The sequence below is a fragment of the Sapajus apella genome, unplaced genomic scaffold (assembly GCF_009761245.1).
Source record: "Sapajus apella isolate SASKATOON/1434 unplaced genomic scaffold, GSC_monkey_1.0 scaffold116, whole genome shotgun sequence".
NCBI classification, from domain to species: domain Eukaryota; kingdom Metazoa; phylum Chordata; class Mammalia; order Primates; family Cebidae; genus Sapajus; species Sapajus apella.
Window position 1 is genome coordinate 5,205,495 of NW_022437056.1, and position 15,250 is coordinate 5,220,744.

General features: G+C 40.6%; 2 protein-coding genes across 4 annotated transcripts in view; one reads left to right on the forward strand and one right to left on the reverse strand.

Annotated features, from left to right (window-relative positions):
- Nucleotides 1–15,250, forward strand: part of MCPH1 (microcephalin 1) — a 245,455-nt gene that overhangs the window by 100,163 nt on the left and 130,042 nt on the right. The gene's annotated exons all lie outside the window — the stretch shown is intronic.
- Nucleotides 1,463–15,250, reverse strand: part of ANGPT2 (angiopoietin 2) — a 63,158-nt gene continuing 49,370 nt past the window's right edge. For both annotated transcript variants that reach the window (XM_032260311.1, XM_032260312.1), the window contains exons 6-9: nt 12,119–12,220; nt 11,097–11,263; nt 6,728–6,858; nt 1,463–2,561 (exon numbers count right to left, since the gene is read on the reverse strand). In XM_032260311.1, coding sequence (XP_032116202.1) covers nt 2,401–2,561; nt 6,728–6,858; nt 11,097–11,263; nt 12,119–12,220 — 561 coding nt within the window. In that variant the 3' untranslated portion in view covers nt 1,463–2,400. The remainder of the gene's footprint in view (nt 2,562–6,727; nt 6,859–11,096; nt 11,264–12,118; nt 12,221–15,250) is intronic.

Genomic DNA, 15,250 nt, shown 5'->3' on the forward strand with positions numbered 1-15,250 from the left:
TGTTTGATTTCCTTTCAGCTTTATAAATGTTTTCTTAAGGAGAGAAAAAATTAATTCCTCTAAGCAAGACTGTTTGTTTGAAATACTGTGTAAGGAACTGAAGTGTAAAGTAAAAACACAAATTCCCCCATTCTCTGTCATAAGAGATTATATATAACGCTCAATGACATTATGAGATTTGACCTTGAATTTCATTTCACCTGCCTAGTTGGATAATTGATATAAATTAAGTGTGTTGTTGCCAGTTTCTCCTGCATTATCATTTCCCTGCCTAAGTGTCCATCGTTGTTGTCATTGAGGTATCATAGAAACTTGCTGTTGTCTTTTGAGGCTGTGAAATTTTCTTACTTTCAGTTGTTTTTCAGATTGATACAAGGCCGTGATACCATTGTTCAATTCATAAAGCCTTCTTAAATATAAGGTAGATACAGTTCTGAGAAAGGGAGGTTCTTGACTCAGTTGAATAGTTGTTGGAAAAGTGCGCCTTGGTGGAAATAAAACAGCCTTGACTTTGCCAGAGTTCATCATTGACTCAAAACATGTAGCAACACCTGTGTGTTCTAAAACTACGTCAAGGGGGAAGAGAAGTTGAGGTAAAATAAATTAGATTTTAAAGTGGAATAAAGAAAAAATAGTGGTAAGCTTTCAGGCAAAGACAGACATGTAGTAGGTGCCAGTTGCAGACTGGACTCTGAACTTCCTTGCAAATGACTCAGAAAGGAATATATGAGAAATTTCCTTTAAATTATAAAGCTTTACACAAATGTTCATTAGTATTAATCGTACTATGAAAATTTCAAAAGGAGTTAAAACTCTAGGAGTTTTGTAGTCCTGAGTATAAAGCTGTGTTCTCAAATTTTCTTTTTCTTTCTTTCTCTTTTTTTTTTTTTTTTTTTTGAGATAGAGTCTCGTTCTGTCACCCAGGCTGGAGTGCAATGGCATGATTTCAGCTCAGTGCAACCTCCACGTCCCCAGTTCAAGCAGTTCTCCCTGCCTCAGCCTCCTGAGTACAGGCACCTGCCACCATTAGCTTGGTTAATTTTTATATTATTTAGTAGAGATAGGGTTTCACCGTGTTGGCCAGGCTGGTCTTGAACTCCTGACCTCAGGTGATCTGCCTGCCTGGGCACCCCAAAGTACTTGGGATTACAGGCATGAGCTGCTGCACTTGGCCCTGTGTTCTCAAATTTTCTGCAAATACTTAAATATATTAAGAACAGATTTTTTGTACTTTGAAACACTTTTTTCAGTTTGCTAATTGACATAAAAAAATCTTACTAGTGTAAATTATTTTTTTTCTTAAGTAAATTTCAGGGTGAATCTTGAGATTATAGCTTTGTAAATGTCTTAAATAGAACACTTTTCTCAACCACAAATTAAATTGTAGCTTAGTTCTAAAAAAATATATCTTACTAGAAAAGAAAACAGACCTCTGTTTTAGAATAATGAGAAGATAGTAAAGTTTCTTTGTCATAGAATGAAATGTATAATTTTCCTCATCATTAAAAATCAAAGGTTTCCTTATCACAAGGCACAATCGGTTCTTTCAGAAACAAATTATAAAATTGTAAATATTATTATAAACGTTAAACATAGGTATATCCCCTAATAAGTTATATTTAATTACTAAAAATACCTTCATATTTAACAATCAGGCAGAGAAAAATAGTACAATCTGCATATAAACTAAAATGACACGTTTCTGTTGATAATTTCAGAGATCCTGGAAGTTTCCACCATATAAACTTGAAATTTCAGTATTAACTTAAAACTAAGCTGTCAACCTAAATGTAAATATGCTGTTTTTGAAATTAAAATTTAAAGCACCTAAGAGGTGGAGTAAAAATGCACTAACTGTTTTTCCAAATATTAAACTTCTAGTAACCCCTTCTCAGAATATCCCCGAATATATGTTTTTATGGCTTAGGGATTTTTTTCTTTCTTTTAATTGCGATAGTGATGGTGAATTCAGGACATATGGGTTTTTATACAGTCTATAAACAGTGCTTAGAATAATGCAGTTCCAAGATGATCTGTACTGTATAACGTAAGTGTTCTGTTTTCCAGTTATTTACTGATAAACTTGCATATGGCATTCTTGGTTGTGACAGCTGAGTCTGTAAATTGTCAGTCTGATTCTCAGCCTTGGGTTCATCTTTGCATGGGTGTTCTGTCTGATGGCAGTTACGATGTTTAGGGTCTTGCATTAGTCTGTTAAGTGATGCAAGTTTAAGTGATAAAGTTTACAGGCTCTAATCTGGAGCACGTGGGTCCCATCAGCACCGAGCACATGCCCTCTGTGGTGGAAGAGGACACAGTGTGCAGCCGTGACTTTCAGTGCATTGGGCTTAAGTCTTTGAAAATAGCACGAGACAGTCTTTGTCAGGTGGACTCGGGCATTTAGAAATCTGCTGGCCGGATCATCATGGTTGTGGCCTTGAGCGAGTAGCCTGAACCTTTCCAGTAGTACCACTTAATGCCGTTGAACTTATTTGTGTTCTGCCTTTGTGGATAGTACATTCCGTTCAAGTTGGAAGGACCACATGCATCAAACCACCAGCCTGTGAAAGTAAAACACAGAAGGAATTAGAAACTAGGTGGTGGCAATTCCTCCACGAAGACAGCCATACTCAGCTAAGCCAGGAGGCACATTCCAGGCCTGTGGAGTAGGTACATGCAGATGATGGCAAGTATAGGATGTTTACTGGCAGAGGGATGGGTCTCCGGCTGAATGCCCATGACATCACAGTTCCGTTACTGCGAATGCTTTTGCAAGCATTCCTCCACCTTCTCCCCTGTGCTGCGTGGAGAGGCATGACCCCTCCATGGTTCAATTTGATAAGCACAGAGTGCGAACACACTTACAGCAGGGATAAGCAGACATCCCAGGAACCGTTGGAAAACGCACTTTCAAGCAGGATTACTATCCAGTCCCTGCAACATGGTAAGCTGGACTCACTCAGGTTCCCCTTGCTCTGTTAAAGGATTTTTTTGGTTGAAATTTAACCCAAAATATTAAGTACTCAGTGGAGCTACATAAAAAGGAAGTCTGTACATTTCAGAGACAAAAAGGAAGTTTAAAGTGAGGGTGTGCTCTCACTCAGCTAAAGCCAGGGCAGGAGAGGTGCCCAGCACAGGGGGTTTGGGAGTGGAAACCCATCTACACCTTAATTTCTGGGCTCGGCCAGAAAACAGGAGCATGCTGGGATTTGTGAGAGAAAGAAACACAGCAGTGTCCCCTTACCTGCAGTTTTTGCTTTCTGCACTTTCAGATACCTGAAGTCAGCTGAGGCCCTAACTGTTAAATGGAAAATTCCAGAAATAATCTACAAGCCTTAAATTGCCTGCCATTCTGAGTAACAGGATGAAATCTCTTGCTGTCCACTTCATCCCACCCAATGCCTGAATGATCCCCTCTATCCAGTGGATTCATGCTGTCTACACCTTTTAACCACTTAGTAGCTGTCTTGGTTGTTAAATCAACTGTCACAACATCACAGTGCTTATGTGCAAGTAACCCTTACTTGACTCAGTAATAACCCCAAAAGTGCAAGAATAATGATGCTGGCAATTCAGATATGCCAAAGAGAAGCTGTAAAGTGCTTTGTTTAAGTGAAAAGGTGAAAGTTCCTGACTTAATAAGGAAAGAAAAAAATCGTACACTAAGGATGCTAAAATCTATAGAAGAACAAATCTTAAGTCCATGAAATTAGAAGCAATGTGTTGTATATTACTCAGTTTTACTATTGTGTTAAGTCCCTTGTTGTGCCCAGTATATAAATTAAACTTCAGCCGGGTGTGGTGGCTCACACCTGTAATCCCAGCATGTTGGGAGGCCAAGGTGGGTGGATCACAAGGTCATGAGATCGAAACCATCCTGGCCAACATGGTGAAACACCGTCTCTACTAAAAATACAGCTTGGCGTGCTGGCAGGCACCTGTGGTCCTAACTACTTGGGAGGCTGAGGCAGGAGAATCGCTTGAACCTGGGAGGTGGAGGTTGCAGTGAGCCAGGACTGTACCACTGCACTCCAGCCCGGGCAACAGAGCAAGACTCTGTCACAAAAAAACAAAGAAACAAAAAAATTAAACTTCATAAGTATCTGAATAGGAAAAAATGTACACATAGGGTTTGATACCGTCTGTGATTTCAGGCATTTGCTGGGCATCTTAGAATGTATCCCCTAAGGATAAGGAGGACTCCTGTGACCTTGGTTTTGCCTATATTAATCTGAATAAATCTCACAAATACTGTGTTGGAGGGACACATATAGGATGATACTCCTTATATTAATTTTTAAATTATAGAAAATAATTATGATTGATCTCTCTATATGTAGGAAAATTAATACATAAAGGCAATTAACCTCGACCCAAGCAGCAGGTAGGGAGTGGCAATGGTAGGGCCTCTTTAGCCTTACCTGTGATGTATTGTTTCTTAAATAAAAACTCTGATCTCTGATGCCAAAGGAGGGGAGAAATATATCTATGTATATGTATATGTTATGTTTACACGTCAGTTGGTGAGTGCCAGTTTTTTCTTCCAGGTTCCCACATTCTTTCCGGGTGGTGACAGCTGAATGACTTCAGTGGATTCAGATGACTGTAGGTTGGATAGAAGTTTGCGTGTTCTATTCAGAATCTTTCACATATTTAGGACTCTGACAGATTCATAGGTCAGTCCCCTCTGGAGCTTGCCTGACTAGAGAACTTGCTGTCCATGCAAAATCGAGCTGCTCATTAGGCTGGTTCATTCATGGTCCAGACCACGGGCTGGAATTTGACCTCTTCACAGGCAAGACCACTCCAGTTTCTCTCTCTGGCCGCTCTTCCTCTCCCTAGCCTCTTTTCCAGTTACATTCTCAGCCCCTAAATCGTGATTTGAGTAAGTAAATATATTGTTTCCTTGGTTATTAATGTGATTCTCCTACTCTCCTGAGAAGCTCCCCACACACGGGTGTTCTAGAAACCACCAGCCTCTCAAGGAGAGAGCTGGGTTCAGCATGGGGGAACGGCTGACAGGAAACAAAGCCCTGGCTATCTGTGGCTCCTCCACCCGGCCGCTTTCCCCGCTGTTCAGCTTTCAAAAGGATCATCGTGCCAGGATCAGGGAAACTTCTAAGAAGCCTTTGCAAAATCAATATGAGGGCTTTGCTCATTGGTGTAATAATGGTTAATACCGAGGACCTATGTTACCAGATAGTAGTTGTATTATGTCAGGAGCCAGAGGATTACTTTTTTTTTTTTTTAATGGGGCCTGATTCTTTCAGTATAAAAGCTATGAAATTTAAAGACATGAAAATTACCAAATTTCATATTCCTTTCATTACTAAATCCTCCTTTTGACTGTTAGTGATTCTGATAGTGTAAATACATCATCACTTGACTCATCCATTTGTTTTAGTAGCGCCTTAGATTTATAAAGATATGTTGACCATAGCTCTTACCTTTGGTTTCCTGGATGAGAAACGTATTAATTTTTGCAAATATGATTTATGTTCTCTAGAAATTAAACCCTGCCAATTTTCCTCTTATTCTTTACATTCAGTTTGCACTGTTGGCAGAGTTTTTGTTGCTACTTTAAATCTTTCAGTGTTTTCTAAGAACTAACTTGACAGCATTTGTCAGGCGTTTTTCTTGTCTCAGTTACTAAGTAGTGTTTGTTCCTGTCAGTGAATTCCTAAACTTTTAAAAAATCAGAAAAATTACGTTTTCTAAAAGTTGGTTCCTGTGTTTGAGCTCTCAAATGTTTCTGAATACCACCCTATCCATTTTGAGTGACTGCTACAACAGGCTTGCTTATGAGTGTGGTTTCCATTGTCTGTTTTACAACAGACGATGAAAAAGTAGAAAACAATATTAAAAGTAGAAAACAAAAAAGGCCTTAAAGTAGAAGATCACTCATTTTAATTTGAGGCACTAAAAAAGGTTGGCAACTTGTTTCTGCTTATAGGTGTCTGCTCTATATTAATGAAATCTTTTTTAAAAAGACAACTGGGTGTGGAGGCTGATGCCTGTAATCCCAACACTTTTAGAGGCCGAGGTGGGCAGATCACCTGAGGCCAGGAGTTTGAGACCAGCCTGGCCAACAAGGTGAAACCCTTTCTCTACTAAAAATACAAAATTAGCCGGGTGCATTGGCAGGCGCCTATAATCCCAGCTACTGGGGAGGCTGAGGCAGGAGAATCGCTTGAGCCTGGGGAGTGGAGGTTGCAGTCAGCTGAGATCACACTACTATACTCCAGCCTGGGCACCAAAGTGAGACTCTGTCTCAAAATAAATAAATAAAAAGATAACTGGAAATTTCTTGTTTGAACATTAAATTATTAGTTAGAAAGATTTCTATAATCTATATTACTGTTTTGGTCACCACTTTGAATTTTTAACTTTTTAAATAAAGCAAAATGTAATTAAACCATCTCTCTAGTATCCAGCAAGCACAAACTCAGAAGAGCTTGCTAAGTGTTAAAGGTGCCCTCTCCTTGCCCAGGCTAGGTCCTGAGGAGACACAGTTGGCTTGCTGACAAGTCTAACTCCATATCATACTCTCATTTAAAACTTAGACTAAAAAAGTGAAAAACACATGTACCTGCATGAAACTAGTGTGTCTACATATGAAATTTTGGACATCATTACCAATCGCAATTTGAAGTCCAAACTGCCAGCCTTTCCCTCTATGATATTGTTCCTTGCCAATACAAATAGGAAGACAGAAAGTCCTCCCTACCTCCTGTTAGCATTTGTGAACATTTGCAAATACATTTGTCGTTGTCTGCGTCCTTTGTGCTAAAATCATTTCCTGGTTGGCTGATGCTGCTTATTTTGCCGGCTGTCCCTGTAAGTCCTTTAAGGTGAATCCTGTAAGCGTGCAAAGAAAAAAACAACAAATTTAATTGGCTTGGGTCATTGATATACCGTAGTGGAAAATTTTTTGTAATGAAGAATTCCATTCTACAGAAGTGTGTTCTGTACTCATTAGTGGACTAATGCATACTCCGGACAAAATATTTTGTACTTGGTATAAACAGGAACCAACTTATCATCAAATCCTTCGGCAGAGAGGGATGTTTTCATGAAACCTTCAACACACATCACTTACACAACTACCAGCAGTGACTGTAGTGCCTTGTAATTTGTTTTTCTGCTGCTTTCAGATAGACAGAAGAGAGAAATGCAACACGAGGGTCCTTTTCCCAGGTCTCCAGTCATCTTCCATAGAGACAAGAGACCAACCTCAAACATCATGTTCTGCAGAGGTGGGTGGCGGGGGGCGATGGAGAAGGCAGCAGACGAGGAGTGGCCACTAAGTTGGGGGCAGGAATCTACAGAATGGTGCTGAAAATGAATCTTTATGGCTGCTTTGCCCCATGTCTGTATAGTAGTATAATGTAATACAACCATTAGACATTGAGAAATGAGCAAATGTCTTAGTCAGTCAGACACTATTGGCAATACAGGCAATCCCTGCCTGCCCATGGGGCTACGTTCTGAAAGGCCCACTATCAGTTGAAAATGTTGGGGCTTGAAAATGCGTGGAATACACCTGAGCTTTGGAGCACCCTAGCCTAGCCCTAGCCTTCCTTCAGTGTGCCCGGAACACTCACATTCGCCCACAGCCAGGCAGAGCCATTTGGCAGCGTGGTGCACGCAGTGTCTTGTTAACCCAGGTGACCACAGGGCTGACTGGGAGCTGTGGCTCACTGCCTCTGCCCAGCATCGCGAGGGGGCGTTGTGCCACATATCACTAGCCAGGGAAAGATCCAAATTTCAATCTCAAAGTGTAGTTTCTGCTGAATGTGTATCACGTTCGCACCATCATCAAGTTGAACCATTGTAAGTTGTATTGGAAAAATACGGCTTACATTGGTTGTCTGTGTACCAGCAAGGAACATATAAGGGAAGGGAGAAGAAAATATGTTTTGGGGGTTTAAAATAATTTTTTCCCATAACTATGCTCAAGAGCTACTGCTGCAAAGAAGCCCCTTGGCAGATGGTTCAGGACAGACGAGAGCAGGCATTCATGTAATGGGGTATGTCATGTTGGCACGCTGAGTCCTCACATCCTGATGGAGAAACAGGCACATGACGACCCAGGCGAGGAGCCTGCAAAGCAAATCCTGCAATGGTGGCAGGAAAGTGCACTTGAAGCACCAAGATGATGCCCTTCTTTGTAAAACCTGCTAATGTTTACTAACTGCCACATTGGTGTAATATAATTTCTAAGAGTTTGTATTGGAAGCGTGCAAAGAAGAGAGAAAAAGTTCTTTTAGTTCTACATGCTGGTCAGGCCAGGCCAGGTACTTACACCTGCATGCACCTTGGATGCTCAAAACCACCCACAGTGGTGGCCATCATCTTTGTTTTTGTACTGGAAGTCACTGAGGTTCAGAGATACGAACTTGTCCGAGGTCAGACTCTTGATTCATGGAGGTAGGATTTGCACCAGATGCAGCAAACCCCTCTGCCATGTTTCTGCACTGGCACACACCTAAACAGAGATGTTTGTTTGTTGGAGAAAGTTGTGAAAATATGAGGGTGAGGCCATGTGATGTGGAGTTCCGTTAAGTGTTGCTCCTAAGTTACTTCGGTGTTAAAGCAGCCCTAGAAACTTCTTCCTAAGGCATGGACTGGACATGTGAGTCTCCGTGTTTTCCTACGTGTTTCAAAAATGAGATTGGGCTTATCTCTGTCTCTAAATGCCTACTGCAGAATGTGAATGTCATAAACGCTCATCTTTGTTGGGATTCTGAAACACTTTACTTTCTTTCCCTTGTTTTCCCATTAATCATGGGCAGGATTGAGATGAACCATTTCCCTTGCATATCTTTTAACTCTCCCGTCTCCTTGAACATTTTTAGTTCTCATGGAACTTGTCAAATTTTCCCCAGAGGCAAGAAAAATAAGGGAGAATGTAAAATTTGAGGTCCTTTTATGGCCCACTGGTTTAAAATTCTTTCTTTAAAATTTGGTTATTAAGAATAGCCACATTCTTGAAGTTACTTTATATTGGCATTGGTTGATTTTTTTTTTTAATCTCTGCAGCTTTGCCAGGGATGATTTTCTATAACAGTGGAGTAAAGAGGTATTGTCAACATTTAACAGTTAAACCTTAGCGTATATAAAACTGCCAGAATGTGTGTGAAAAGTAACCAATTTTTAAGGTTTAATGTACACATAGCTTTTAGTTTTATTGGAAAGAATTAAATTCTGTTGATGCATTTATCCATTTCTTATATCATGTATATTCAAGTTTTCCAACATTTGGAGAACATTTCTTCAGAAAAAAAAAATCCCTTACATGCTGCATACAATTTGCGGTTTTGAAAGGTTTCAGTCCCTTCACGGCTCTCTTATCACCCTACCATCATGTTTTATTAGGGTAATAATTTTGATGTAATACCTATTTTATCTTACCAAGCAAATTAAACTAAACTTTAAGCCAATGTGTGTGTTTTTCTAAACGGCCTATCCAAAAATTGATTGCATTTCTAAAGGAAATATCTGTTAAGAACCATCTCAGTTTAAAATATTTTTATAATGTCAGCGTGCAAGGGTAATGACCCATTTTGTAAAAATCTTCTTATACAAACAGCCTAATCCTTAATTTTCGTCCTGCTTTTTTTTTTAATTCTTCTGTTGTAGATTCCTAACTGTTGCCAGTTGAAAAAATATTTAACTTGGAGGTAAAACAATGACCAACCACTTGTGTCTCATTGAAGTTTTGATCTCTTTGGAATCAAGTCGGAACTGCTGTGAGACCCACACACCTATTTTCTCATTCATCTCCGTTGTTGCCTCTCTAGGAGAGCCTGGTCTTCCCATAATGAGAACTGATGGAATATGCATCACTGATGTTTGAAGAGTCACATCCAGGTTTCTCTGTTTCTCAAACATGCTTCTGAATTTTCATCCACTGTTTGCAAAGCAGGACATACTGGGCATTGTGTAGTTTTCAGTTGGTTGTTCAGGCAACTTGACGATCAGCCACTTCTCTGTGCTGCCCACCCTCCCCTGGGCAGCCTGCTCACAGACCTTCACATCGTGGCTACTGTGAGACTGTTTAGGCTGTGGAATTTCTGTTGAGCAGAGCATCTGAGCTGGGCATTATTGAGATGAAGATGAGACTGTAGGTCAGATGATGACTGTTTTTTGTGATGTTCATGTTGACCTTCATTTGCTAACTTCTGACCTTGAAGTGGGTATTTCATAATGTGTGCTCCATGATCACCAGGTGCCACCAGTCAGTGCTCTTTATACTCTGTCAGGGTGGTGTTGGTGCCACTGGGCACACAGTCTCACTTCTCTGCCCCCCACCATTGCACACACATTTTGGAGTGCCTCTGTGTGCCTTGTGTACCAGCTTTACCGTGCACATGGCCTCACCATGCTTATCTCGCAAACTAGGTTGTCACGTCCTGTTGCTGTTCTGTCTCTACTCTCGTGGCATTTAGAAGCAGAAAGTAAATTCCCGGTCAGGGTTGCCCATGCTGTTACTTATGATTATCGCCACCAAATGGGTGAGGACAAGGCAAACACTCAGGGAATGCTGTGCATCTGATGTATTTCCTGTAGAGGAGAGTAGAGCTGACTGACCATCCCACCTAACTCTGCCATCTCTAAACTTGACAACTGACCTTGACTTTGAGATTGAACACAATGGAATGAGTTTAAACTGCATAAAGACAGATTAACTTTTGAAACCTTTTGAAATAAAACAGTACAATCACAAGTATCCATCAGTTGTGCTATTCGTATGATATCTTATCGTGGGAACACTTACCATTCACTTATTTTACAAATAGCTATGAAAGCCAATTATCTGCCAGGCAGGGTTCTTCTAGGCTTTGAGGATACACAGTAAACACAACAGACAGACAAAATACTGTTCATGTGAAGTGTTCTTTATATTGCTATAACCAAAGTTAGAATTTTAAAACCAGATAATCTTAATAATTTTGAGAAACAAGATGTTTTTTGATTTCAGGTGATCTAAGAGTAGTTTAGATCTTGGTTAAATCATCGTGGTTCTCATTTTCTGGAATAGTCATCCAGCAAATCTTTTAACTTTTTCTTTCAATTACAAATAATTCACTTACCTATAATTCAGTTCTTCACTTGAGAGATAGAAATGTTCATACAATGAGTAAGCCTCGTTCCCTTCCCAGTCTTTAAAGAGTATTTTAAGAACATAGCGTTGCTGATTAGTCAGTTGTGAAACAAACTCATTTCCCAGCCAGTATTCTCCTGAAGGGTTACCAAATCCCTGTAATGCAAGTTGTAAAATTCAATTACTCATATATTTTTTCTTTGTGTATTTGAAGTGAATAGTCCGTCAGCTTAACATAGAGTAACTCTAAAATAGCAGAAATTACTTCTGGTGCTGTGACAGTTCAGGTCCTTTGTATAGGAAAATGGATTTTAAACAGGTCAGTTATATGACACTAAGCTGTTGCCGGAAGAAAATTTGTATTAGGATGATTAGAACTACTTGGGGAGCCTCAAGCAGAAGCCTCAGCATCAACAGCTCAGTTTATGGAAATGGGAGGCACCATGAAACAGTGGCTCACCAAGGCACACTGAGCCTGCTTTAAAAATAAGCCAAGCCGTGCTGCTTGCTTTTTTTTGGAGACAGAGTCTTGCTCTGTCACCCAGCTGGAGTGCAGTGGCATGATCTCAGCTCACTGCAGCCTCCACCTCCCCGGTTCAAGGGATTCTCCTGCCTCAGCCCCCCAAGTAGCTGGAATTCCAGGCACCCACTACCACACCTGGCTGACATTTGTATTTTTAGTAGATACAGAGATTCGCTATGTTGGTGAGCTGATCTCAAACTCCTGACCTCTTGTGACCTGCCCGCCTCGGCCTCCTGAGGTGCTGGGATTACAGATATGAGCCACCGCACCAGCTGCAGCTTTTGTTTTGATACAGTTTACCTTATATTGGTCATTCTTTAAAGGGGAGACTGAAACGCCAAGTTGAAGAACTAATCTGAACACCGATTTTAAAAACTATGGCAAAAGTCATTGGTTAGTTTGGGATTGGTGGTTAAGGTTCTGCAGATCTTGAAAGCTATTTTTCACAAGGGAAATTCTCTCCTGATGCTTTTTAAAAATGTCCATACCACTTTATATTCTTTCCAAGTCCTCTGAAAATCAACGCTGCCGTCCTCACGTCGCTGAATAATTGTCCACCCACCTCCACCAGCTTCCATGTCACAGAAGGCCTGCCAATGGAAACGCAGGGTATGAGTGGTGGAGGACCCCTTTAGGTAGCAGGAGCAGAAGGAATGTGGACCCCCAGTACAGAACTCAGCCAGGGATATAAGGCACGAGTAGACCATCGGGCTTGTCCAAGAAACAGATGGTTTTAAATAAATTGAAAGAGATGGATTTAAAATGATGGTGAAAAATAAACAGTAATATAATACAAAGTGTTGATGAGAATATGAGTTGCTTGTCATCATCTGTTCCAGGCCAACGACCCCACCCTGATGGCTGGCTCTGAGATTGCTGTTTTTCAGAGGTTCATTGTGAATGGCACATTTTGGCAGATTGGCCCCAAACCCAACATCCCCCTCCTGTAGAAAGCCATTGACTTGTGTTCACAGACTTGAAACCTTTCACTAATTGCCAGCCCCGGCCAGCTCTGCAGAGAGCCATGTGAAGGGGATGCTCTTTGATCCGAGGCTTTGCAGGACTCCCATTACATTCTCACACTGTGGGGCTGTTAGGCTTCCTTTATGTGCATTGCAAATCAGATTTTTTGGTTCACCTCTGAGGACAACGGCCTTGAGGCTCTGCTGTCCTGGCGCAAGGTGTGTGACCTGAGCTTGGCTTAGCAGCTTGGCCCCAAGGGTATGACTGAAGGCTTCTCTGTACATTGCTCACTGCCCACAGTTTTTCTCTAAGCAACGCTTTTTGTTTCTGCTCTTAAACTGGCTCTGTGGGTTTAAACTTTGTCCAGAACACAGAATTCTTTCTTAAGCTAAGTGCATGCATGCTCAATTTCAACTCAGCTGGAGTTTTATTATGAAATTAAAAACCCCTGAAAATAAGATTACATCAATAGTTTTAAATAATAAGATTACAGTTGAACGAAACATGTTTTCCAGAAAGTAAGATAAATTTTCTGACGCATACAAGGTAGGACATACTGAAGTTAAGGTTCAAAACCAACAATAGATATTCTTCCTTTGTTGCGCTCCATGGTCTTTTTGAGAATAATGGAGGCGATTTGTCAGGGTAAGCTTCAATGCAAACTGTTCTCTGTTTACGAGTTAGAATCTAGAGAGGAGAGCTAAAGGAGCACCAAGAGAGTGCCTAGTGCTGTTCCTTCATTTCCTACGTGAAGAAAGAGAGACGCCGAGGAAGTGCGGTGGCTGCCTGATACCTCATTGCCGGTGGAGCCAGAGAACTGTCCCTGGAACAGCCTGGTCTGCAGGAGCCTTCACCCCAGCTCGCTCTGGTCTCTCTCCAGGAAGGTCACCTGGCCCATATTGCCTTCCCCAGTGGCACTCATGTTTGGAAAGATATGTGCCATTATTGAAAATTACATTTATTAAGAAGAGAATTATTTCCCCATTTAAAAGTAATCAGACCTAGAAGATCAGTCTACCCAAGCTAACCCCTTATTATCATTGTGTATTGCTGTAATTCTTATTATCATTGCTACACACCACTCTGATCCAAGCACTCTGCCAGATACTTTGTGTATATTATCTATAGTCTCACAGCAACTGTGCTGTACTATCACAATTCTGCATTTTTGAAAGGAGAAAAGATTTAGTAAAGTTAGATTAATTTGATCAGTTACTCACCTACCAAGTGATATATAGGATTTGAATAAGATCTCTTTAATTCCTGTTATGTTTTTTTCCACTGACATCATGTTGCCAAAACAGAGAAACCTGACTCTTTTGTTAATAGGCCAAAAGTCCCTCAACACAGTTCCAAGTTTAAATCAGTTCATGAATAATACTGCCTCTTATTTGCCTGCAGTCAACAACATGGTCAGTGCTGCGCACTTCTGTCAATATGTCTTTAAAAAAACTATTTTACAAACTAGCGGAATAGGCTATTTTGGTTTGAGGATTCATGTATATATACTGAAGTTAATTCTGTATCCTGAATGGCATGCCCTTGGGTCGAAAGCATTAATATGGTTCTTGATGAGCCTATCCTTGTTCCAAGAATATTTGATTCTTCAGTGTCAAAATCACTGCTATGAAGTTACCAGTATTTAAATACATGTTCTCTGTTGTTCAGAGAGCAAGTTTATCTTGTTATGGAAGTTGAGAGGCAATACTCTCAAATGTCTTGAGAGTCACTGCCAGCACATAAATGATTCGAGACGTATCAGTATTCTCTTTGATTCCATTAGTGATGATGATAAGGTTATTAGAGCATTTTCTTAGTACTCCATCCAGGTTTTTAGAAAAAAGAACAGAGGATTTGTAAAAACTGGCGTATTAGCGTTAATTGGACTATAAAACTTGCAGAGAAAGATAGTGTCCAAATAGAGTTAGCCACACAGCCAGAAGACACTGAGTAAAAGTGCTGAAATCGATTATATCAGGATCAGAAGAGAAGTCCTCAGCTATTTCCCAAGACCTTACCACTCCAATGACAACAAACCTAAGGGCAGTTAATGTTTTGAATCTCCACTGCTGCATGGTGCAGGAACCTGATATCTTCCTATAAAGCTTGATGTTTTTCAGCAAATAATCCTTGACTTGCTTCAACTTTGAGGCCGTGGTTAAGTGCCGGATTAAATAGCAAACATAGAGACAAACATTAGGATTCAGGGGTCCTGTGAAATGTAAGGAAGGAAATGACCATGTCTCTAGCAAAAGTATCCACGCTTTTGATAAATGCCATCTTGCAGTCTCTCTCTTGTACGAGAACCTAAGGAATTTTTTAAAACTGAAGTTGCAATATATTGTCCTTTTAGGAAAAGATCTGCTGAAAGACCAATTGAATGTTCTTTTCTTGAATTAGATGAACTAGGGCAGAAGGGGGTACACTGCCAGGCAGAGAAGTTATCTGGTAGTCTTTGGAGGGAGTGAAAATGGTGACCACTCCCATTTACTGCCCCAGGTTGTACCCCAGAGGCTGGCCCTGTGTTGACACAACCTCTCAGGCTGAGGGTATCATTGTTGTGTTACATGTTAGGAAACTGAGTGCTCAGAAAGGTTACATGACTTGCCCAGAGCCGCAAATGGCAGAGCCAGGATTTACATCCACATCTGTCTGTC